The sequence below is a fragment of the Anopheles stephensi genome, chromosome 3, assembly GCF_013141755.1.
Source record: "Anopheles stephensi strain Indian chromosome 3, UCI_ANSTEP_V1.0, whole genome shotgun sequence".
In the NCBI taxonomy this organism is placed as follows: domain Eukaryota; kingdom Metazoa; phylum Arthropoda; class Insecta; order Diptera; family Culicidae; genus Anopheles; species Anopheles stephensi.
The window spans coordinates 76,549,446-76,573,795 of NC_050203.1; the positions used below are offsets into that span (position 1 = coordinate 76,549,446).

General features: G+C 44.6%; 1 protein-coding gene across 4 annotated transcripts in view; it reads right to left on the minus strand.

Moving 5' to 3' along the window:
* LOC118510846 (endochitinase A) overlaps nucleotides 1–17,944 on the minus strand; it is a 41,311-nt gene extending 23,367 nt beyond the window's left edge. The window contains exons 1-4 of one of the 4 annotated variants that reach the window (XM_036053175.1): nucleotides 17,865–17,944; nucleotides 16,523–16,793; nucleotides 7,651–7,735; nucleotides 6,047–6,123 (exon numbers count right to left, since the gene is read on the minus strand). In XM_036053175.1, coding sequence (XP_035909068.1) covers nucleotides 6,047–6,123; nucleotides 7,651–7,707 — 134 coding nt within the window. In that variant the 5' untranslated portion in view covers nucleotides 7,708–7,735; nucleotides 16,523–16,793; nucleotides 17,865–17,944. Of the gene's footprint in view, nucleotides 1–6,046; nucleotides 6,124–7,650; nucleotides 7,736–16,522; nucleotides 16,794–17,298; nucleotides 17,317–17,351; nucleotides 17,809–17,864 lie in introns of those variants that run through there. The other 3 variants (XM_036053176.1, XM_036053177.1, XM_036053173.1) reach the window with 3 other exon arrangements.
* Nucleotides 17,945–24,350: the final 6,406 nt, after the last annotated feature.

Below are 24,350 nucleotides of genomic sequence, written 5' to 3' on the forward strand. Positions count from 1 at the left end.
AAGGAAATTGAGTCCCTCCCGAAAAAAGAAATACGGGCAGAAGCAGAACGATACTCAGCATGCCCGGAGTGCTTCCCAGTTGAGCAGAAAATCACTCACCCTTTTGGTGATGGAAAGTGATGCGAAGCAACACGCGGTGACCAGGCGTTCGGGAGACTATCACCGACAAAGTCCGGCTCATTATTCTGAGACATTCGGGATGGGGGATTCTTGTTGACTTTTCTTTCTTTCTTAGTAGATTCTAGGGCGGTAGGACATGTAAAGCTGTGCTCTACGGCGTATCGAACATGTTCAATAAACACGGCTTTCTTTCTTTGAAAGCAGTTGATCGTGTAACAGTGAGCAGCTTTATAGATCCGCCAGCTCATCGTAAGTTACCCTAGTCTGTATCGTATAAGACAAACGACAACGTCAAGTCAAGGATGAGTGCTCTTGGATTTGTTGTTAGACTTTGATCAGTGCCTAATTGCCCAAGAAATAGTAGAAGGCACTTCCTCAAATATTAAACATCAACAAGAAAACTCGATCGAAAAATGTGATCGTCAATCTACTTAGCAAGTTTATTGTTCAAATGACTCGAAATTGGTCTTTGAAATTTGGCGGTGTTGACCTCTTTGTTGTCTTTGATACATTCTTGACAATAAGCAATATTTGGTAACAGATTCGGGAAGGCTTAGACTTTGAGCTTGCGATGAACGCCTACATTTATGCACAGCGCAGTACATGTCGCAAAGGTTGAGTAGCGTGGTTCAAAAATAGTTGAACTGAGAGGCCATAGTGGGTTAAAACAGGGCTAAAAATTGAAATAAAACCCACTCCCTCCATTTCTGAGGACTCATTTTGGTAAAAGACTCGAGAAGGCCCCCCCTAGAATCTTTTGTGTGCAGCACTGTGGCCTGTCATTTTTGTTGTACAAAGGGATTTCCGTATGGTCAAAACCCATTTGATGTTAACATTGTGCATTGTTCCTTAATACTGTTAATAGATAGCGAGTAGAACTTGATAAAATACATTGTAACAAGTGGTTTGAGATTGTGATATTCTTATGATTCCTCCTTTGCTGAATATCAATGCAAGGTAACAAGTATTCATCGAATTACTGTTCCGTTACCGTCCGAGAACGCCGTGGATGTTTTAGGCCCGATTGTTCACGCCTAGTGCGACTGAAAACTAGTACGAAGCCCCTGTAACCAAAAATGAATGGTAGGGTTAGCGGAGAGGGGATTTTAATCAAATAATAGCAATATTTTATTCGACTTTCTTCAAACAATTTTGACCACACTGAAAGCACACTGAAAGCTCACTGTGAAGCTCTCGCAACGTGTACTGCGGATTGCATACCTTTAGGCGTAAATCCTACAGCGCCTAACAAATTTTGTCAGGGGGGGGCCTTCTCGAGTCTTTTACCCTCATTTTTTATGAGGATATAGCTCATAGATGAATGCTTCACAAAATTTGTTCTAAAGACATATGTCTTGTCATTTGTCGTACGAGGTAGATTCTAGAGCGTGGCCTAAGAAAGTATCAAGCAGTCTTGTTCGGTGTCGTGTTTTGGTTGCAAGGTGTCCTGTTTACAACTCTATGGAATTCTCCCGCTGTCCGATGCCATTCCCCGGCAGTTCATACGGCACAGTTGAAGACTAGGGGCCTGGAAAGTAGCCCTGCTCAGCCAGGTGGACAAACCTGTCCCACGCTAGATGACCAGAGCATCACACTTTGATGGAAACACTCGGACATCCCAGGCTGCATTCCATCATCAAACAGCTTCGGGCAGACTATGGGCCAAGAACGGAGGGACCCGACGGTTTGAGTTATGAATTTTTAAAATTTCATTTCCACCCAACACCCATTGAGATTTAGCACACGACACGAGACACCGGGACGGCCGTTGCGCCCGTAAGCAGCTTGTCAAGCAGCCGTTGCAAAAGTGTCACAAAAGTGAAACCGTAAACCGTTTTAATGCTCCGTTAGCCGTTGAGTGTGTGTTGCTGCAGCACACAGCCACAGTCTACCCTCCCCATCAACAAGTGTACAGCGAAGCTGGTGGTGTCAGTTCAGTAGGCCTTTCGAATATGAACACACACACACACACACACACAGAGCAACTTGCACACTTGCACAGTCGCCCTTGGGGGAGTTACATTGTGAAATATACTTCCATCGTCCCACACACGAACCAAACAGACACACACACACACACAAGCACGCACAAGCTCATACAGCCGTTCAGTGAATGAGCGCACCAGCATTTTGCAAACAGCAGAAAGCCTCTGCTGTCAGACAGTGGAAGCGAAATGTCAAAATTAAAATTTCAAAAACAAAAGGCGCAAACTCCCAAGCAAAGCAGGCGGGCCATGCTTCGAATAAAGTGATGATCGAAATGAATTGCGTAGGTTTTTTGGAGGACGTTAAGTTGATGCGAACCAGCGAAGAATTATAATTTTTGCTTCATCCAAACCCGGCCCCGAGCCATTACACGCCAATATGATGCGGCTGAGAAGGGGAGAACTTTTGTTTTTTGCTTAAATTGCCCAAGGCAGCACGGTAAGAAATTATGATCAAGAAGTTCTCGTTACCCTTTGACCTTTGCTACCTTCCATAGTTGGGATCGGAGAAGGTTGAACGTTTCATCTTTCGGGCGCACGGGGCGAAAAAAACCCCCATCAACAAATAATGCACAGAACCGCAAACAAACGCACAAAGAACATAAAATAGATCACTCTCGCTCTTTCTTGTCACAGACTTTCTGCTGCAGAGCATCCGCTTCAAGAAGCCACTTAAAACTTCTTGTCCCAAAACGCGCTGCAACTCGCCCAAACTCGTTCATGTGCGAAGATAAGCAGTCTAGTGGGAAAACCGGAAGCGGGGGGTTGGGTCAAACCCAACATAATCCCTGCTCGATTTGGGGAAGCTTTGTTGAAACTGGCTGGTCAAAAATAAAACGGTTGCGGTTTCGCAACTAGCGCTACCACAGGCGCCTCAGTTGTTGAGCTACTTCTTATCCAAACTTGGAAACGAATGGAAAATCCGGCCCGGCAAACAACGGTACCAACAGGCCATTCGCGGTTATAGACAGTTTTGGCCCAAAAGTGTCACCCCCGGCAAACAATCGGTGCATGAAACTGGTGCACATGAATAATAAATCATTGCATAAAGCCAGTGAATGGTGATGTGTGTGTATTGTTCCGCCGGGGATATATCTGGAAGTGGAAATGGGAACGGGATGGGAGGATTGAGGCCGGCATATGAAATGGGAAATTCAGAGCAAACTGAACCCCGAGTGCATGTACGTGTCGGCATTAAGTTAGATGTGGATTTGCAGAAAGGCAAAAGGTTGTGTGGTGGTTGAACGATTCGTATCTAGTTCCGAGGGGGGTTCGAAACTGGGTTGATTTGTAGCTTGGAAAAGCATGCTTTGTTGAAAAAGACGAAATCACAATAAATTGACCAATTTTGAACTGAAATTTGCATACTTGTAGGCGCTTTTTCAAATAATTCAGAAAAAGGTGCCTAAAAGTATGCAAAATTTAGCATTATTGGATTTAAAAGCAGAAACAAATCTTGCTGCTCGATGTAAAGCTTTAATTCTATTAATGGATTCATCGATCGATCAATTAGGATGTTTATGCTTGCCAATCCCTCAAAAACTTCCACACCAAAACGAACCTTTTTCGAATAGTTTTCTTTTTTTTTTTGCTCCAACGAAAGGGTCAACGGTAAAGCCATCGTTAAAAACTCGTTACTAAACGGAGCAACCTTCCTGCTCTTACAAGCAAAAGCAGATAGGCGGCAAAACCCCCGGACCCACAAAACAAACCGCTCCCAGTGTGGGTTTGCACAAACAAACCAGGCAAATCGACTCACTAAATGATACAAACCGAGGCAAAGGGCATCTCGTTTTTGGCTCTGTCGGTTTTGAGACGACCTTCTCGCTTAGTTTATTCGTATCGAAAAAACGTAGGCCCTACCAATAACACTAGTTACTACTGGGAAAAGGGAACGAGAGGAGCTAGGCTGATGATATTGTAAGCCAAGATAATCTAAAATCAATTTCCATGGGTTACAAAATAATCAATCATTCTTTTTCTTCCCACACTCGTTCTCACTCGCTTAGGTTCTTTGCGGCCTACACGCATACCTTTTTCCCTTAGGGTTGACCCAGGAGAACGACAGAAGTGTAAGAATGTTTCCATGTTCACCTGCGCTCTCGGAACACCGAACGGAAACGTTTCCCCTTTCCAGCCCGAGATATTCATTACCCGAACAGGGCGGATTAAAAATAAACAGTGCAAATGGCAACTGTTGTGCACTGTGGTTGCTGTCTGCATGTACTATTGCATTACATTGCACTAGCATCCGTTTGGGTTGAAGGACGTTGGATTGCATTGCGTACGGTGATTCCTGTTTGGCATTCAATCGTTCGTGCCCTTGGGAGAGAGTGATTGAGTGAGTGAGCAAGGGAGAGGGTTTTAAGGCTTTCTACCCTGGGTACGAGTATGAATTGGAAGTAGCGATTTTTGTGTGTGTACCGGAATAATCTGTTGTAAAATCTTCCTCACCACCATGGCATTCATTTAGTGCGGAGATGTCAAACACGGGGCTCGAAGTGCGAAGAAACATCTTCAAAAAGCTGCGTAAAAAGCGAAAACACATCGAATTGCATAACTTTGGGCGTTTAACTTATTTTACCCAAAAACACGCCCAAAGGTATGCAATTTGATGGTTAATTTTTCTTTCTCTGTTTGAAATTAATGTTTAAACTAAATTTACTTTACTCAAACTATTGTTCGGACCCGTTTTACTGTACCTGCCCCTTTTCCTTTTACACAAACCCATTTAAAGCGCCTAGTGCCAATACACTTTACAATCGGCATGGCCACTCGTCAAACGTTGCGTTAGCCATGTTGTCTAACAAAATTGAAAGTGAAAAGCAAAGCCAAAAAAACACAGCCCGACCGGACTGGCGGAACGCTTTGCAACAGTGTCTGGGTTCGGGGAACGAGATGTAAATTTCATTTGGTATTCACAGCAGAGCCTTTGAAATGTGATTTGAATTGGATTTCAGTCCCCATCACGTCAAGAAAACTCCCACCGAAAAACAGAGTTGCAGTTCGTTTCGATAACCCTACGGTCTATCGGTTAAATCGGCTGCTTTTTTCTCTCTCTCTCTTGTTGGCAGCAAAATAGTTGATTTGAAGTTCTCACGTAGTACAGGTTCCAGGTCGGTATGGATTTTTGTTTTACCCCGTGGGCTGTGTGTGTTTGATTTGTTGTAACTGGTTCCTCTTGTCTGTCTTGCTCGCCCATGTTACGACAGCGATTCCAACCACCCGAAAAGTGTATCGATTGTTACAGTTTATACCACAGCGCTGCTGCCACGCTGTTTCACCTGCGTACCATGCCAGTGTTGCAACATTTTATGCTGCTCGTGTCCTCTAGCAAACATGCACAGCAGCGTCGACTGCTGGCGGCGATGGTAAATGAGGATAGGAAAGGAAAATAAAAAAAAAGGAAGATCCGAACAAGCAATCCCCTCGAGTATGTAGGCGAATCCCGACTGTTGACACACTGTTTATGGCATATTTTTGCACAATTCACCTTTCACTGCATTTCATTACATTGCACTCGATGTATGTGTGTACACCCACATGCACAGTCCTTCGTTCACATATGATCCTTTCCCGTGTCCTGGTTTTCCCCTCGTCAGTGTTCTTTACCCGGCAGTGTGCACAAGGACTCGGGAGCTTTCCGGGACGAATGCTCATGTGGATCATTGAGAGTTGCTATTTTTCCATAGCGTGCACATACACACACACATATACACTCAAACACATACACCCACATAACAGATTCCACTGACAGGTTCCCTCAGTGCACATGTGGATGGGCGCTTGTTCAGCGGCGGGCGAACTTTATTTTCTTGTTCAATGTATTATTACGCTTTTTTGTCTTCTCCACTGTATCTTCGTTACGAAAGTTTTTTTCTTCCTTAAACCTTTCTCCTGTCGCTGTTTTCTAGTTCCCCCCGAAGCACAACCCTATTTACCTGCATCGTTTTATCCAACATGAAATCACAGCCACAGCGCCGAATATGATGATACCGACCGTACACCAGAGTGCACCCTGGAAAGTGAGAGAAAGGGAGAGAGAGAGAGCGTGAGTGAGTGAGACGCTTAATCAAGGTTGGAAAAGTGCACGGGCGGTGGGGGTGGAAAATAACGAGGGAAATCATTTATAGGGCATTGAAGTGAAAACTATCACACACCGAAGCCGCGCGAGGTTGGCATTTTCCGCATCACATTCCTTATTCAACTTTATGCCAAGAGTAGCTAGGTAACCCTAGCAAAGCTCCTCTGATAAATGTAACAAAAACAAGCTGTTTACAACATCTTCAACCGGAATATCAAGGCATAGTAGGGTATTTCTCTCTAAAAATTGCATACTTTTAGGCGTTTTTATTTAAGCTTTCAACTTTACAGACGCAAAACACAGAATATTGCATACTTTAAGGTGAGATGGCTAATGTGCTTAATATTTTAAACGCAAAACTCTCCAATTTTGCCTTAACATACTCCAATATAAATTCTTTTTTAAAAAAATTCTAAGATTCACAACAGAGTGCCTTCTCTTGATGTTTTTTTTTGAAAATTTAGTAGAAGAAAAAGTTTCTATTTAGGCTTAAAAAGCACACCCTCTTTTTCCTCTCACAGGCACTCTTTCAAACTTCCTTAAAGCACTCAAGAAATTGCCTACATTAAGGCGCTTGTTTTCGTTCGACTAGCTTTTTATTAGCAAAACGCTTAAATTCCACCGTACAAAGCAACCACCTGAGCACACTTTGCACCACTCCATGGAGGAACGCAAAAGTTGAAGAACTGTATCGATCGATCGAACCTGGATCGGAATGCGCCAGCACAACCATCAGCCCGATGATTACCCGTCGGCAATAATTCAATCTTCCCCAAAACTGGGATCCGTACAGTAATTTGTTTCAAAAATACCACCGAATTCTTACTCACCGGAAGAAAGAACTCTTGCCCTCCGTTTCCCGGTTCGGAAGCACTCCAAAACTTCAAAGCAAAACCGCACGCTCGCTTACGCACCTGAGCGTTCTGTAGGCTCCCGCTCAGTTCTCAGCACCAGACATACACACACTCACCAAAACTACTTCCTATTTTCCACGAGGAGCTCATTAAATTTGCACTTAATTTTCTCCCGGCAGAAGCGAGACCGGCAGCGGGACCGACGGCGGGACTCCTGCTGATGAAGGTTTCAATGAAGGGGCAAAAGTGTTTTGGTGCAAAAGTTCTGAGGCTCCTCCGAGCTCGCTTTTGATCTGGTAGGGTAATAAATTCATCTGCCCCGGTTTGTGACGCACGCAGCCAACGAAATGGAATGGGCACAGCTCGCCGACTCGGGTCCGCATCCGAAAGCTCAGGTCGGCGAAGGAAAAGGTCATCAGAAATGAAAACAAATTCTCGGCCTGGGTAGGGCAAAAGTTTTGTCTCGGCAAAAACGGGGGAAAAAGGCGAAGCGGGCCAGATGAGGTACATTAATGAGCCAGTGTGTGGTACCGGATGGTATTTTACGGTGAGCATCTCTGTGGTGTCAACTAAATGTCACCGTGTACGGGGTGGTGGTGATACTTACAATCCAAAAATGCGGCGATGAGCTGTAGCTATTGTTATGGTGTAAATCAACTTTCATTTCCCTTCAAGCGCAAAGTCACGTTGACCTGGTGGAGAAGTGAGAAAGAAAATGGAGAATTGCATTAGTGGCAGCGTAAATGGTAAAGTCATGCTTTCTTATTAATACGATGTCATTCCTGTCCTGTCTTGATGGGGCGATACCGGGGCATACAAACAGAACGGTTCCATTATCAATGACACTTTGCTTTGACATATACTTTATTTATCTCTAATTATACCCCGCACACTATGGGCACAACACACACATACATTCTCTTTCGGGGGAGTTCCGGCCCGATGTATGACCCTTGACACGAAGGATCAGGACGCAGCCAAAGCGCATCACACGCGTGACCAGGCGTCTCCATGAGAGGGTTCATCATCGTGCTCGTGCCTTGGGTCCGATGCTCGCCGCTTAGGAGTTGGGCCGAGATTCTCACGCACACAATGAAGGAAAGGGGTTAAATCCGATAAGGACCGTGGCAGCCCCTTTACGGTTGCTTTGCTGTAAGCAAGGGACCAGTTCGTGCTCGACGACAGCTGTCAGATGCAACAGGGCAGGGTTTTTCGGTGTAGTACATTGGGTTAGGCTGGGATGGTATTTGATAAATTTTTCAAAGGCATTTCTTTTCAATACAATAAGCTATTTGTGACAAACATCACTCATATTAAAAATTATATCGGAGTCCTACTTCAAGTAGAAAGCTTTGACGAAAAATTACATAAAACAAGATAACTACTTATTTTGTCTATAATGACCTAAACCAGTTTTCTTGATTGTGGTTTTAGATTTTGCTTCCTAATATACAAACTGATAGCCAAAACTAGTTAGCTCAGGAAGCATTGTAATTTATTTGAGCAGAAGAAACATTGGATTGGAGCAAATGTCCAAAATCGTATTGTTTTATTCTCTACTGAACTCCTCATTAACCTCTAAGACACCTAAGATCACAAAAGCAAATCAATTGTATTTAGATTGCTTACATGTAGGCGTAAATGGCAATTCTAAACTCGTCCATTAAATTTTCCAAATTTCTATAACACGGGATGCAACCCCTGCCATTTGTCCTTCGTTCGCATTTCTCACGGCTCCAACAGAAAGCGATTCGCCGTTTTCACGGAGGGATTTCCAACTCGGTTAACCCAAGATTTACGTCCGCTAACGAAATGATTGAAACTGTCACACGTTTCGCAAACCTTACCTTCCCCCCCCAACCAAAACCCCAAACCCAACGGTACTGTGGTCACATTTGTGGACACAGCCTTACAGCCGGGTTTGATTAGATAATGCTGTCAAGGTGTCTTACAGTGAGCATAAACGGGCACGGAAACAAAAGCCGCCCAGAAGGTTCCGTCCTCCCCGGGGGGGAAGTTTCTGAATGGCGAAACACGCAGCATTCGCCATTCGAGTGGGGCTCGATCCCGAGCCCGAGGTTGAAGGTTCCGTTTTCCACGTGGTCAATTTTGCACATCCGCCAACGCTGCTTGGAAAGATTTTTCAACGCGTGGCCCACGCTTACTTACGCTTACGTAAGAGATTACTTTCCATCCGGCTGGTGTGTCGGCAAGGCGGACAGGAACGTTGCCAGGCGCTGGGCCATAGTTTTAGAGCGCAGTACGAACACGAACGGTGGACCCTCGATACGCGTTGGGGGCATTAACGGATTTATGCGGCTTAAAATGTGATGGAGAGAGCAAGTGTTCTCACTTAATGGGATTGGCTTCGCGCTGTAGCGCACCAGCAAAACCCCGTCGGCCATCGATGGAGGTGAGGTCGAGTGTGAAAATCTCTGTCATTGTAATTGAGGAAGAAGCCCGTGCGTGGGAGAGTGGCATTTGGTGGTGGGGATTTGACGGAAAGACGAAAAGTCAGCGAACAGAAAAAGTCCCATCCATCGATGGAAACGCGATGGCAGCTCAGATCATGGATTGGCAATTTTTCGTAACGTGCACGCGACACGAACGTTACGCGAGTAAGTCGCAGAGGTTTCCATTGTAAATGTAATTGTAAGGTTTCGGGTTTAGAATCGTCGTGATGGAAAGGAGGATTTGATTGGGAAATTAAATTGCGGAATTCTATAGAAACTAGTGACGAAGCGACGCTTTGTTTGATGTGCTTTGTAGCACGGAAGTAAGGAAGTTCATCTAGGGAAGAAAATTGGCAGTACAATAAGCGTCAGAAAGCGGCATTGTGATCAAGACACAGTCATTACTATTTCGATTACAGTACGCATTGTCAGCGTTGCGGCACAATTGTATCATTAAACGTTAAATTAATTGAGACCCACGGTAATTAGATCCGGTGCGAAGAGAGCGTTCTGGCGCTTGCCCGGGGCATTCCCTGGCAATAGCCAATAGCTCCATAATTCAATCGGGGGATCGGTTGGACGATATGAACGATTTATGGAATTGCTTTCGCTTACCCCAGACACAACAGCAACAACACAACTGTCACACCGTTTGTTGACCCGCTATCTCTCTCTCTCTCTCTCTATCGCTTATTCCACCCAATTCCAGGGCACAATGCAGCCCGTAAATCGATCGTACGGAACGACAATGTCCCGCTGTCCGTGCTGGACAACCTGCTAGTGGACGGTATGCAATTTGTAGAAGATTTATATTTCATTGTGCACACCCGGTGCACCCGGGCAGAGGTTCACTGAACTTCGCTGCGGCTTGGCCTCACGATCGATGTCAATTTGGTAGCTATTTTGTTTGCAAAAACCGTGTGGCTTGGTGGTGGACGCGGGAGACGTAAATTGGGTTAACAGTTTCTATTCTGGAGTCGAGTTTTCAATCGTCTATTGGGCTTGCAAAAGAAATAAACAAGCGAAAGCACACAAAGCAGCTGAATAAACATCAACAGCTTTTGTTCGATTGGAAATCTCGTTTCCAAGCTGCCGTTTTTCTTGTGAGTGAGTGAACGGAGAACGAATGTGTCAACAGAACCGTCGTTTAGCTTGATGTGAATGCCGATTGCGTAGCGTTGGGCGTATTTGATGAGATTTGAAATTCGCTTCTCAGCTTGTTCTTCAACAGATTTCTAGTTCAATACTCTATTACATTTTTCACCTATTTAAGACTTGATAGTTTATGGCTTCCCATTGCTGGCTTTTTTGTCTCAATTTACGCTTTGCTCTCAAGATAGTAAATCTTTACGGTACACTGTCTGGGTGGAGTTTGAATTTAGGGGCATCGCTCCTTCGAACATTCCATAATTTGAGTTGAATTAGGAAATTAATATAATTTGCATACTTTTAGGCGTATTTGGTGAGATCGCAAATATGGCCCAGTTTTCTTTTCTCATGATAAAGAAAAAGAACCAATGTCTTAGCATACTTTAAATAAAACTCATCTATATCTTCTTCTTTGGCTTGCCCTCAGCCTCGATTTTGGTCTTGGTTTCTTAGTTTTTTGCCTTTAATTACCCGTATCTGTCACGATAGTAAGTCTTGCGCATCAGGATTTGATATCGAGCCTTTCGTGTGTGTGTGTGAAACTGGCGTTTTCTGGATAACTTAACACCAAATTGCATACTTTGGGGCGTTTCTGATATTCCGCCTTGTGAGAAAGTGCGCCTTCTGCAATACATTCGCATGACAAATTTCTCTCTCGTTAGCAGCTTGTTTGTCCAATTGTAACAACGCTGTCAAAACGAGAAGCCACACAAGACAAAACAGAGGGAAAACAATTCAAACACGCTCGTGAAAAAATTGAAACTATCTTATCGCTAGCTGTGGATTGCGGAAACGCACATTTGATGAGCCGACTGAGTGGACGCACAGCTGCACTAACAAACGACGAGTCAATAATACAATAAGTCCCAACGCTTTCGGCGTCTCAGTGACGGGGGCTGTGTATGGTGTAGCTACAAATGTCACCTCCCGGAACGGAACCCGGGCTACGGCCAACCGGTTTTTGCAACCGGTAGTGTACGTTATAACTTTAGTTTCCCCGCTTAGTTTTCGGCCCAATTTGCTGACGTTCATGTTTTCTGTCGTCTTTCGTTTTCCCTCTCTCGCTCTGGAAGGGACAAAACGTGTGTGTGTGTGTGGTGAAGCGACACGCGAAGGGCAGCGATGAAGATAATAAAAGCAAAACAAAGTGTACAACCGATAAAAAAAGCACGGAGAAACAACGAGCCCTCTGCCAGCCCTTGTGTGTCCTTGATTTCCTTCCGGCTCAAATCTAAATTTATATGCGAGTCCGTCACAATCCAGTACGGCGGCCGCTTTTACTGAGTTTATGGTCGCCGCTCGCCGGTTTGACTTGGAAATGAGTGGGGTGGACTGTTGGTCCCCTCCGTGTCGGGAGCGAACAGCGGTTGGTTGGCGACGATGGCGACGATTGGGCGCGGTACAGCCTATTGAATAAATGTATCGAACAATAAAGGTTGTTTTTTATGCGCTCATTTTGTCGCCAGCCGATCGCGAGCGCGGGTGTTCGCATGTCGTTATCATGCTTCTTCTGCTGCTGCTGCTGCTTCTGCTACTGACGGTGCCCTTTAGCTGCTGTGGAAGCGTATGTGTGCGTGTTTGTGCCCTGCACTGTGTGTGTGTTTTTCCCTTCGACTAGATGCTTCTATCCCCAGTAACAAAACGGCGTTTCGATTCTACTTATCATTATCGACTTGAATGAAACTGTGTTATTTTTATCCATCCATCCATCCAAGTTGGGACTACTAGCGGTAGTCCCACCACAGGAAGTTGCACACAGTTTTTCACTGCACGGCGTCCACTCGAATGTCTCGCTTCTCACAGCGACGGAGCAAAACGGGGTGGAATAAATTATTGACCAACTCTCGCGCTGGTTAGGGAAAAGTTCGCCCCGGGCGTTGAACGTTGGCTGGTCTGCACTTTCACCACTGTGCAGAACCAGCGAGCTCCTGGTGTCTGGTAAGGGGTTTTTTGCGAAATGGTCGATCCATATCATCCAATATGCATGAGCGTGCGGCAAGGTAGCTGGGAAGGACCCAATCAATCATTACACCATCAATCGAATCGGTTAATAATGCAATGGCGGGAATAGCATTTTTGCGCTAATGTCGGTTCGATTGGAATCAGTAGCAGCAGCGGCAGCATGTGGTTATTTTTATGCGAAATCATTTCAACCTTTAGTGGGTGATGATTGTGGCAAGCGGATTGCATGCGTCGTAGTAGTTTCGGTAGGAAGCGTTCAAGTACTCAAGGTCTAAATAAGCGGGTGTAAGTAAATAGAAGCAGACAAATGAACTGCTAAATCGTATTAAGGGAGTATCATTACGTTTCCTTGTTTTCTGAGTGCCGAAAAGTATGCAAAGTTCATAGCAAAAAAGACTCGAGAAGGGTTTTACTGCAAAAATTGGTGATTTAAATTGCAATTGCATAACTTCAGGCGCATTAAATAAACAATCAATTTGAATTAGAACGACAAGAGTTGTTCCACCATTTGAATATTCCTTCTAGAATGTTTATGAATAATTTAAATTTATAATAACTTCATTGCTTATCGCGATAAATCATGCGATGGACATAAACAAATCGTTACCAGCCAATGAAAAAACAGCCCCAGTCCCGAGCAAATACACGAAAATGATAAGCTCCGCTAAGCAGACGCTAAGCGGTGGCTATTCAATCATCACCAAATCATCGAAACTGACCCGGGGCTAGCAGGATGGGAGAAAGAAAAGGGATTATCAAAACATTCGCAATAATTAACCCTTCGCATTGACCTCTAACCCGAAAAATGAGGCAATGGGCAATGGGTAGTAGTAGCTTCCGGTGATCACCACGGTTCAGCAGTTGTCCCATCTTGTTTTTACTCTCTCTCTCTCGCTCTCTTTCTCTCTCGTTTTATCGGAAGCAATTAAGCCATTTCGAGGGCTCGTGTGTTGGTTTTGTTTTTGTTCGATCCATGCGTTTTTTCCGATGCCTCCATTGGTAGAACACTTCAGCAGAGAGAAAAAAGATAAATCAGAAGCAAGAATAACAAAAGTTTTCGCAACGATTTTCCAACGGCTGGGTGGACTCGGGTACAGAATCGGGATATGGGATCAAAAATGGGGTGATAATTAAAAACCAAAAAGGGTTGATTTTTGAGCCGAACAGCTATGCGTTCGTTCTTCTTCACCGGGTCAAAGATTTATTTTTGCTAGCTCGTCCAAACACAAACACACACCCATCCTAGCGGAAAATGAAAAATTTGTATGTTTGTGTATAGGGTTGGCGTTTTGTTATTCCGCTTACAGTGAGCGGTCTCGGAAAAGGGGTCCCACGAACGCCAGCCTCAAAACTCATCACACAAAGTTGTGCCGCCGCTAATGAAGTCGTGAAAATTGATTTTAATTCGGTTTAGTTTTGCAACTTTTCACATTTCTTCTTGGGCGCTGGGTTCCCGGGTATAGCGATTTAAAGTTTTCCCCAAATCCACGGCACCCCATAATGGAAGATCCAGCTTCCAACAAAGCTGTCACAAGATGGAGCTGAAGGGCGAGAATAAGTGAAAGAAACGCGTGGTGGGAAATATTAGATTATATCCACTCAATCTGGATCCTTTCCATTTTCGGGTTTCGGGATTTTGGGCCCGCTTTTTTGGGAGGGTGATGATGATTCGTTTATTTATCAGGCAGGCTATTGAAATAAACGTGTCAACAACAACGTGGCCCAATCTCACCCCCCAAAACAGGAGGTAATTGTTTGCTGGCTGGTTTGCGCGGTTTGAAACGACCGAACGAACGAGCATAAAACGATGAGCAGACGGAAAAAAAACGGGAAAAAAACTCCCTATCCGATCCCAAGCGTTGCTCTCGCGCCATCGAATGAGATGCAAATTAAAAATCAATGCACAATGGCTTCGGATTTTGCACTTGTCACTATCCGTTGTTGGCAGCGTACCGGTTGCGAGAGTTGCTAGTAGTGGTAGTAGTATTTGCAAAGCGTACTTGTTATTGTCCTTTATTTCTGTCCTTATCTTACAGCTCGATAAAGCAAATAAGCAAACATTTGAGCTCCCTCTTTTGCCATTTTCGGTGTGATAAGTTTTAAATGATCAGTTCTCCTTCCCCTTAAATGCGCTGCTGACCTAAATATGGCATGCTTGGATAGGGAAAACAGCGAATCAGACAAGGCGTCAACCTCGCTTGATAGCTGCTGTCTGGTTGAGTGCAAATAAAATAAAAAACGTTGAAAACGCAACTGACATTTAATTTCTAATTCAATACAAATCTATGCCAAATGTGTCTGCGTCAAGCGGACGGTATACCTTTAGGCGCAAAACACGACTCGTACGTCGGGTACGATACACGTCTTCAGCTGTGACTTGATGATGATGATCCGGTTTCATCGCTTAGCAACCATCTCGATTCGGGATTGATGTAGGTCGTGATTTTACAATTGATTGCACTAGGAAAAAGTAGCATGCACGATTTTCCAAGCGAGTTTTTATGTGTGCCTTCCTTCCGAGAAAGGAGGCGCTCATCCAACTGCGATCGGAGTGTTTTTTCTTCTTCGACGCTAAGAAAGCATATCGAAAGGTAATCACCCGGAAGGGCAGGCATGAAATCGTCATCCCAACCAAAAAAAAAAGGATAACATCTCAGTTCGTCCGTTGCTAGGTTTTGCATCCGTGCACCCGTAGGGCTTTTGGATGATTTTTTTTCCCCGGAAAAGCATGAGCTCTATATGATGATGGTGGGTGGAATAATAATTGAAACTCAATACCAATTTTGTACGGTTTTGAGAGAGGCATTTCGAGATGCACACGAACTCGCTTTGCGTGTGTCTGTGTGCGTGGTGTGATGAGGTTCTTTGTGATGGATGAACTTTCAGCAGGACATACTACAGAGCGATTCGTGTTGTTCGTGTTAGCAGCTAGATTAGAGCTCAGGGAATGAAGGGAAGCAAAATTGCTGGCTCAAATGCTTGTGGGGTTTCATTGTGTGCTAATGTGTGTGTGTGTGATATAATAGGATCAGGGATGATTGTTGTACAACAAGCGATTTTATTGCCTCGTTTCGGCTCGTAGCACGCAATTTTAGCATTTTAGAATGTTCAAAGCATTTCAAGCATTTTTTATAAAAAAAGCAAAAAGAAATGAACAAAACAATAAGAGAATCTTTCAACATTTCTTAACGGTTGCAAATGCATCCTCTTCAGGCAAAAAACAAAACACAGCTCTAATGGCGTGCGCTGCATGTGCGCCTAAATGGCTGCAATCTCGCGACGCGTAAAGATATCCCGATTTTCCCCCGTGTAAAACCACCTGCAACGCAACAGCTTGTCGTTGAAGTGGTCGTTAAAATGCAAATAGTTGTGTACACCTTGGTGTACGCCGCGGCTCACATCAAGATTAGAGAAGAGGCGCTGTCGACCGGTGTCTAAACCGCCTGTCGTTTAAAAACCCAGGAAAGCACGTGCAAACGACAGACTTTTCTTCACATTAGTGAAGTGAACCGAAATTTGCAGGGTGTCTAGCAACAGAGGAACACACACACACACACATCACACCGGAAGTTTAAAGGAAAAACGAACACGCGTTTCGATAAGAAACTGCTGCTAGGCTGCTTCTTTTTTTCTCATGCTCATTTCCGGAACGGCCAAAACGGCTCGAGCTCGAACGAGAACAGTAAAAAAGGGAGAAAAAACTCTCCAAAGGATTGGTCATGATTTTCCCGGAGGTAATCAGCACGAACCTGAAACACAACACAAAACACAAATAAAAAGAAAGAAAAGCCCATTGAACAAAACCAAGGGGCAGAAGGAAATAAAATTCAATTGCGGAGGAGTTTTCCCTCAAAAGAAGGCTTTACGAAAAACGGAAAACAGGGAGAAAAAAATCGAGTAGCTATAAATTTTTACCTTGGCATCGTTTCCTCCCTTTCGGCAAAAACCAATTGTTAAAAGATGGGTTCGGGTGTTCGATGGATTTTCGCAGCAAAGTGCAGCTTTGCGCGGAAAAGCCCCCCCCGTCGAGCCCGGAAGATGGAATACGGGGCCAGCAACAGTAGGCTCTGGTAGGCGTTGCTTTATAGAATTCCACCCCTGACTGCTCTCGTGTACAATTAATTCACTCACTCACTTATTCACTCACACACACACACACTAACACTAGCAGCAGCCGCTTCCTTCACTGAAAGTAATGACGTAGCAGCGTTGGGAAAATTGAGTAACACAAAGAAAACAGAAAATACGAAACGATGACAAAACACGCTAAATCGACGTTGATGACGTTGACGATGAATTTTCCACACGCTCACCACCACATCCACACGGTATGTTGTACTTGCTTGTTTGACATCATACTCAAACACATGCACGCACACACCCCCACAAGTAGTACGTAGCAGCGCACAAGCACAAACACACATACACAGACACAAAGTACCGAGTAAAATTGGAAGGAAAACCCACGCGATATTTTGCTTGTGTTTTCTTCGGCTTCTTTTTTCGCTCTTCTTCCTCTCAAAGTAACAGCTACCAACGGTTACTTTGGTTTTCTTCCGGACTGTTCTTCATTCCAGCACTACAGTACGTAATGTTTACACACACTACACAGACACACACTGTATTTCGTCATCGAAGCTAGTGACGCCCGCTTTTGCTGTATGTTTTTTGCTCTGTTTCGCCTACACTACCTTGACTGGCGAGTTTTTCCGCATCAGGAAAAGCGGATTGTTGTTTTGCTCACTTGATTCTTCTGCTTCTGGGCTTCAGGTCCTGTGTGTAATCTAATCGCAATCGGACCTGCAGTAGTGACGATTAACACCGAGGTAAGCAAGTCCCTTCGAGCGAGTTCTGGACGAGTGAGTTCCTTCACTAATCCTTTTGTGCCGAGCGTCCGGCTCAATTAGCCAAAAACGCACTGTTTTGGGGGTCTCGTGCGACGTTACGCACGCCAGAGTTTTCCGCTCTCGCTCCCTCTCTCTCTCATACACACATTCTGGTTTGCGCTTACTCGGGCTCGGAATCTGGGTTCGGTGTTCGGCTGCTCGATTTCATCGTCGTCGTCGATGTAGCAGCCCCCGGTTTGTCCTATTTTCCGTCTGGAGCTTCCTGCACACCGTTTAATGCTGGTTCGTGTGCGTGTTTGTATGGGCCCTGTTTGGTGGGTAAGTATTTTTCCCTGTATTTTTGAAACCCAGGCCACAACACGAAACCCTGGCTGGAGCCAGGCCTAGGTTGGGCCGAGAAAATTCCGTACCAGCAGCAAAAGTTCGGAACCACTTCCGCGTGAGCTGACGGTGATGGCGTGACGTACGTGCACTCCGAAATAGCTTCTCCTTTCGACTGAAGGAAGCCGAATTTTCCACAGCCTACTAGGAACTCGAATTTCCTCCATTCATCACGAGAGCGAGAGAGCAAGCGTGAGCGAGCATGCAGCACATGCTCACAGGTGTTGTAATAATGCTGCACACCGCAGATGAATCCTCTCGGCAATAATCGCATCTTTTCGAGCTGCGAGTTTTGCGGGGTGGGAAAAATGCTCAACAAAGGTTTTCCACGCTCACGGGCAAACAACAGAGAATTGGGGTTCGGGACGATGGTTTTTCCCCTTAACTGCATATCAACAACGCATCATCCCAGCGGTTCTGCAGAGAGTTTGCATCTTCGGCAGCACCAAAGCAAGAGAGTCTCTCTTGGACTCTTTTCCTTCGTGGAGATGATTTTTCTCGTGGTGAGGGATTTTCTCTTCTCACCCCACATTCGGTGCGTTGTGTGCAACCGTACTACAACAGCACTACACGCGGTGATGTGACTTTATCCCATTCAGTTTAAATACTTTTCGGTTATACACCGCTACACGGCGCACTACGGGGACCGAGAGTGAGACAGGGCGAGAGTGTGGTTTTTATCACAATGACACACATTTTGCAATTTTATTTCACTTACTCCAGGGAACAAGAAGCTCTCAACGTGAAAATGAGAGGAAGATGCGTGCGTGTGTGTCCGAGGGGGTTTTGTTTCTAAAGAGCTGACAGAAGGGAAAAAAAGTCGTCCCTTGAAGGGAAAATACACTGAGCGGCGAATAAGCGTAATGCACCTGTTTGAGGTGTGCACGAGGTGGCCATGGGGAAATCGCATAGAGATGCGATTTTCCGATTTAAACATAATCAGCTACATCAGCAAATGAGCGAAGCGAGAAGAGAGAGAGAGAGATAGAGGAAACCAGGGGAGCTTTGTGCTGTGGAATGTTAATGATTAGGAAATAGGTTGGATTAGGTGGAGCACACAATCGGTACAACAAAGGGGAAAATGGACAGGGAAAATGAGGAAGGAAAAGCGAGGAAAAGCATTCATTTGTTGACACGGACGGGGGGTTTTTTTAAAGGTGAGCTACGAGTCTTTAAACACGCCATAATGAGTTAAATGGACGAATATCGGAGTCGCTCCTATGTGTTGTGTAGATTGCATACTTTGAGGCGAAATGCGGTTTGTAGAGAGAAAAGGCGCCTATCTGGTTATGCAATGCGCGATCTGGTTAGCTACTTATTTCGCGCTTTTTAAACTGGAAGGATGCATTTTTTCTAGAGTTTGGATAGTTGGCCGGTCATTGGCTTCAGTTGAATTATTCTGCATGTTTTCCCTTTTCCTTCCGGCGACGCTTTCCTGAAGTCGCATAATCATTTACTGCATCTTCACGGCCGAAGCGCATCATCAGAGAACATGAAAGTGGTTCTGGCCCGGCCACATTTCATGTGGCTGCATAATTATCCGTAACTTATTTACAGACATTTATGGTGAACGCACAATTACAACAACCGTTGAGCCGATTAAGGGGGTATTATTCGTCCTTTCCTTTAGGGCATACGATTTCCGCAATCCAAATCCGGAATCGTGCTTTCATTGAATTTCATCAAATTGTGAAACTACACACCCGTGCACGATTCATTACATAGGCGGGATTGATCCGTTCGGATATAGTACAATCGATAATCGAATACTCACCGGAATTCGATCACTTAACCGACCGCTGACCTGGGTATCGGGATACGGATGAATGGTCCTATGTATGTGTGTGTGTGTGTGTGAGGTGCCATCCACTTCCCCACACCCGTTTCTAGAACACAGGTTTCTTAGACGCTGACGTCAGCGATGGTACTTGTTTCGGTGTTCTGTATTTTTTGCTCTTCTTAAGCGCATTCTTGGTGATTTTTTTGTTCACTGTGCTGCTTCTCGATCGTGTAACGATTCCTTGTCGGGGAACGAGATTTTATTTTCTATACACTTTCCCGTCACACAAAGGACACGGTGTCTGCTTGCATAATCGAGGTATGGGGAAGTTCTGGTGTTGGCTCGGCTGCGGCTGGAGAAGTGTACTCCAAATGCGTCCTTAACAGAGGGCCCTTACATAACGGGGGAGCTGGGCGAGCGTGTTGCTCTTATGGGCCACCCAACGTTCCACGCTATCATTGAGCTTTCTTTTTATGGTCAATGGTAGCGACTTCCCGCCACCCCTTGCTAACTTATTACCACCACCACTACCACCACCTTGCGTCCTGGGTGCGTGCGTGTATTATAATTTGGTGCTCGATTGGTGTACACTTCCCTGGCGCTCTAGTAACGGAGCACAGGACAGGAATGTTTTATCAAGCACTTTATTTTGCTCTTACGAATTTTTGTTGCGGTAAGAGTTCTGGGACAAACTTTTCTACCCGTCCACCTCTATCTCTCACGCGCTGACCAGACACAACCCACGACCAGAGTTTTCCCGCCAGGCGTACGTGGTTTGGTGCACATGGTACCCTGCCTAGTAGTTCGGGGTTTTGAGGTAAGCTAGACGCAACGAAATAAAAGTGACTGCCAGCAATTTTACCCCGTAGCATTGAATGTTTTGTGGTGTACGAGTTCTACTCGTCGTCGATAACCGCATGGAAGAATGAGGGGGTAGCAGTGCTTTAACAAGTTATTTGTGACATGCAAATTGAATAACTTTAGGCGTTCTGATCTGGTAAGTTGCATGGATATTGAATGCCCGTTTATTAAGAAGTTTACCAAAGTGTGTTCAAATCGATCAACAACGCTCCTAAATTTTTTTTTTATTCATAAAGAACGGCCTGGCCGTATTGCTGCTCCTAAATTTATGCAAATTGGTAAAATTTGTTACGGCTGACAAGGGCGACTAAAATACTATAAAGTCTTCAATAAGTTATTTTCTGATATACAATTCAATCAGCAAATTGCATACTTAAGCAACAAAGCTAAAAAATAAAGAAAGAATAAAACAATCACAGAAATTTAACAATAATTTAAAGCCTACAAATCGGCATTTTGCATAGTTTTAGGCGTTTTTATCAACACTCATCACTTTAGAAAAGTATACAGTTCACTCATCAATTCGCCTACAGCTATGCAATTTTCATGACGAGAGGAGCTCGTTAAAAGATTCTATGTCACCTTTATGAAGCAAACTGGGGTTCTTTTCCTTCCTGCTCGATTGCCATCTGTCTCTGAATTGGTTCACGTATAGAGCATATTGAAACACGGAACCATCTGTTGAAAACAGTCTGTTTTCGCCCGAATCATTTCAAAAGCACACACACACACACAGAAACCAGTGAAGAAGATTCATAAATTCGTTCCTTATGAAATTATAGTTCTCATTCATCTTGCTCGCTACAGAAACTTTTCCAAAGAAGGTTCTCTTTCCTTTTCTTATTTTTACCCGTACAATCATCTCCTACAACCACGTACGTCGAGTTTATTTCCCCCTTTTCCCCTAGCGTTACCTTCCATCTGCCTCCCATCATCTATGATGAGCAATTCGCTTTTGAAAGGCGAAATAATAAAAGAAAAACGGGACGGGAGAGCCAAATCACCTAACGTTGTTTCGCTTTGTCGTCGCTGCCTATCGCGGTCGTTGCCGGCCGCCCACAAATAACCTCTTTATTACGGAACCCATCCCAGGTTCGGTAGGTGCTACTGTGTGCGCTCTCCGGGCCCATTTGCACTCGAAGGCTTTTCACCTTTCGGCCGCCATTTGAACCGGGGTGAACGTTTAGCGAGCAGTAGAAGCGGGTACAAAAAGTTTGGCGCCACGTCTAAATGCCCTGTGGGATTAAAATGTCTTGCAGTGTGGGTGGTTGTGGGTGATTGTGCCCGTGGGGCGTTTTTGCGTGCCACGAAGCTACGGCTTTTATGTGCGCTCCGGAGATAAAGCTAAGCAAGCCGTAGGAAATGAGCTTAAGGTTATCTTGCAGGATGCACTCTGCCAGCGCTACGGTGTACCCTCCCATGGCACACCTTTTTGATGCGCCGTACCTTCTTCTTCCGATTTTACGATCGGTTGTTAAAACTAAACGGGAGACGGTATACCACCATCATTGCGGGTCAAATAGAGTGAGCGGTGAGGCTTTCTATTTCTGCTACGATCGGCCACTGTTGGCGGCCACCGGACTGTGACTGGCTTCCGCTCTTCGCAAGACACCATCGACACCGGCGTCAGCGCTAATGTTAAATAATGTAAATCGTTGCCGCACCTTATGCCTCGCACCATATCGCATTACACCGCGTGGCCGAAGAACCATACGCCGCACGATGCGTCACGTCCCAAGCGCTCGCTTGGACGTTCCGAGCGCAAGGCTTGTTGCGGAAGGAAAATTGATTTTTCAAAACACCATGTCCTTGCCCACTCTCGGCAAACCATCGGAACGCGCAGCATCATGGTCGTGCCGTTTTGTTTGTCGGATAAGTATGATTAATTGGTGGCTTATAAAATATTAATTAAAACGATGCTTTATAGTATGCACGTTTTGGGGGGCGCCTTACGGTGCCATGGCGGCAAAGGGTTCACTGAATTATGGATGAATGTGTCATTTTTCATGAGAAAATTAAAGAGAGCATGAATCTTTAGCGATCGTAAAGTTTTTGTTGTTCGTTTTTGACGTCCGGTGCTCTTGCGGCAGGGCGCCTCACAAATGCGCCCTTGAAGAGCCTTTCCTGTCTGGATGGCTGGTATGGGGACGGTTTTGGTAGGCTTGGTTAGATTAATTATCGTGTGGTTATATGGCGGTTTGTGTTGGCATGTATCACTGTATTTCATGAAACAATTGTGTTGTTCTGGGTCATAAATTTCAGGGGAACATACTGCAGGGAACCGTATGAATAGTAATAAGCAAGTTGTGGTTAAATCCTTCAAGAAGTTTTGTTTCAATACCTGAGATCGAGATCTGGATAATATATTGTTGTAATAGTTTTAAATTCAAAAAATCATCTGTTGACACGACAAGATTGGACTGGATATGATAGTTGAAAGGATAATAAATAGTTTAATTTACATTAAAACCTTTTCTAACCGTTAAAATACCGTCAAATAGCTGCTAGCCCGAATAATCGAGAATCGATGGGATACAGTGCTCTGCGAATTGCATACTTTTAGGCGGCGATTCAAATTCACCGTCCGTGTTTGTCCAACGAAAACATGATTTAAAATCGTGTTTTTACGACTGAAAGTAGCAATCACTTTCAAACTGCTTACTGCCTACGCTTCCAGTCCACCATTAAAAGTGATAAAATACGCTTTGAATTGCAAGGCGCAATGAAAAGCGCCTCCGGAAAGCTCAACTGTAGTCAGTTTAAAATAATTTGCCCATTTTGCTACCGGAAAAGCGGTGTCTGTTCAGCCGGCTACCACACGCGTTAATAGCCACATTAGCTGGCAATAACTATTACAGTGGGGAGCTTGTTTTTTGCCTTGTTTCTGCTACCAGCGCGTTGAGACGCGCTATCGGGGAAGTATAATTGATTTTTGCTATCATTAATTTTCATCAGCAAACTCAACGGCGGCCTCCCAAGGGTGGCTGATCCTTAGGGCGAGACCAGAGCTACGGAAGGACGGCAGAACAATGGAAATGAGTGGTTCGGAGAGCAGGAAAAGAGGAAAGGTGTATTAAATTCACATCAGGAAATGAAATGAAACAACCGGGCAATGGGGCTACCAGCAATAAACAGGGGGTAAGGCGAAGTGCGTATTTGTATTAAAATTAAATCGCATAAATCTTACCTCAACTTTGGCAAGAGGAATTTAAAAGATAAGCAGTGAAAAAAGCTCCAACATTTAATTTATTTTGTGGTAGCAAAATAGAGTTTCTGTCTTTATTTGTTAAGGGCACTTAACAGGAAAACAGCATGACATGGCGTTTCTCATTTCTTTTTTACCCTTTTTTGCGTTTATGCTTCATATCATTTGATTGGTCTCTTTGTTTTTTTGTTCGGTTCTCAAAGCGATCACCGAGCACCCCAGTCTATCCCAGCAATAAAGGTGATAATACTTTCAAATGAAATTCAAATTGCAATCCACGTCGCAGCACGTGTTCGAGGCTTTCAAAAAAGGCACTAAAAATCAACAACTAGCAAACGGTGCACACAGACAAGAGGGAGTAACAGACAATGAAAAAAATATAACACAAACAGAAAGGGGAAAAAAGAGGTGGAAGGAAAATAGTGAAAAACGCACCAAGCCCCAAGCGATGCTCCACCCGATCCATGTATAAAGCGGTGGATTGATGTGGAAATAAATATTCAACGGAGTGAACACGGGCACGAGGACACAATGGGATTATGGAAATCCTCCCTGGGAAAAAAGGGAACGAAGAAAGGGGATGAAGGAAAAGGCGGATACGGAAGCGGATTGTTTGTGAAATGCTTTTTGATTGGGCAGAGCTTTCACTTGTTTTCGGGCACATTTTTG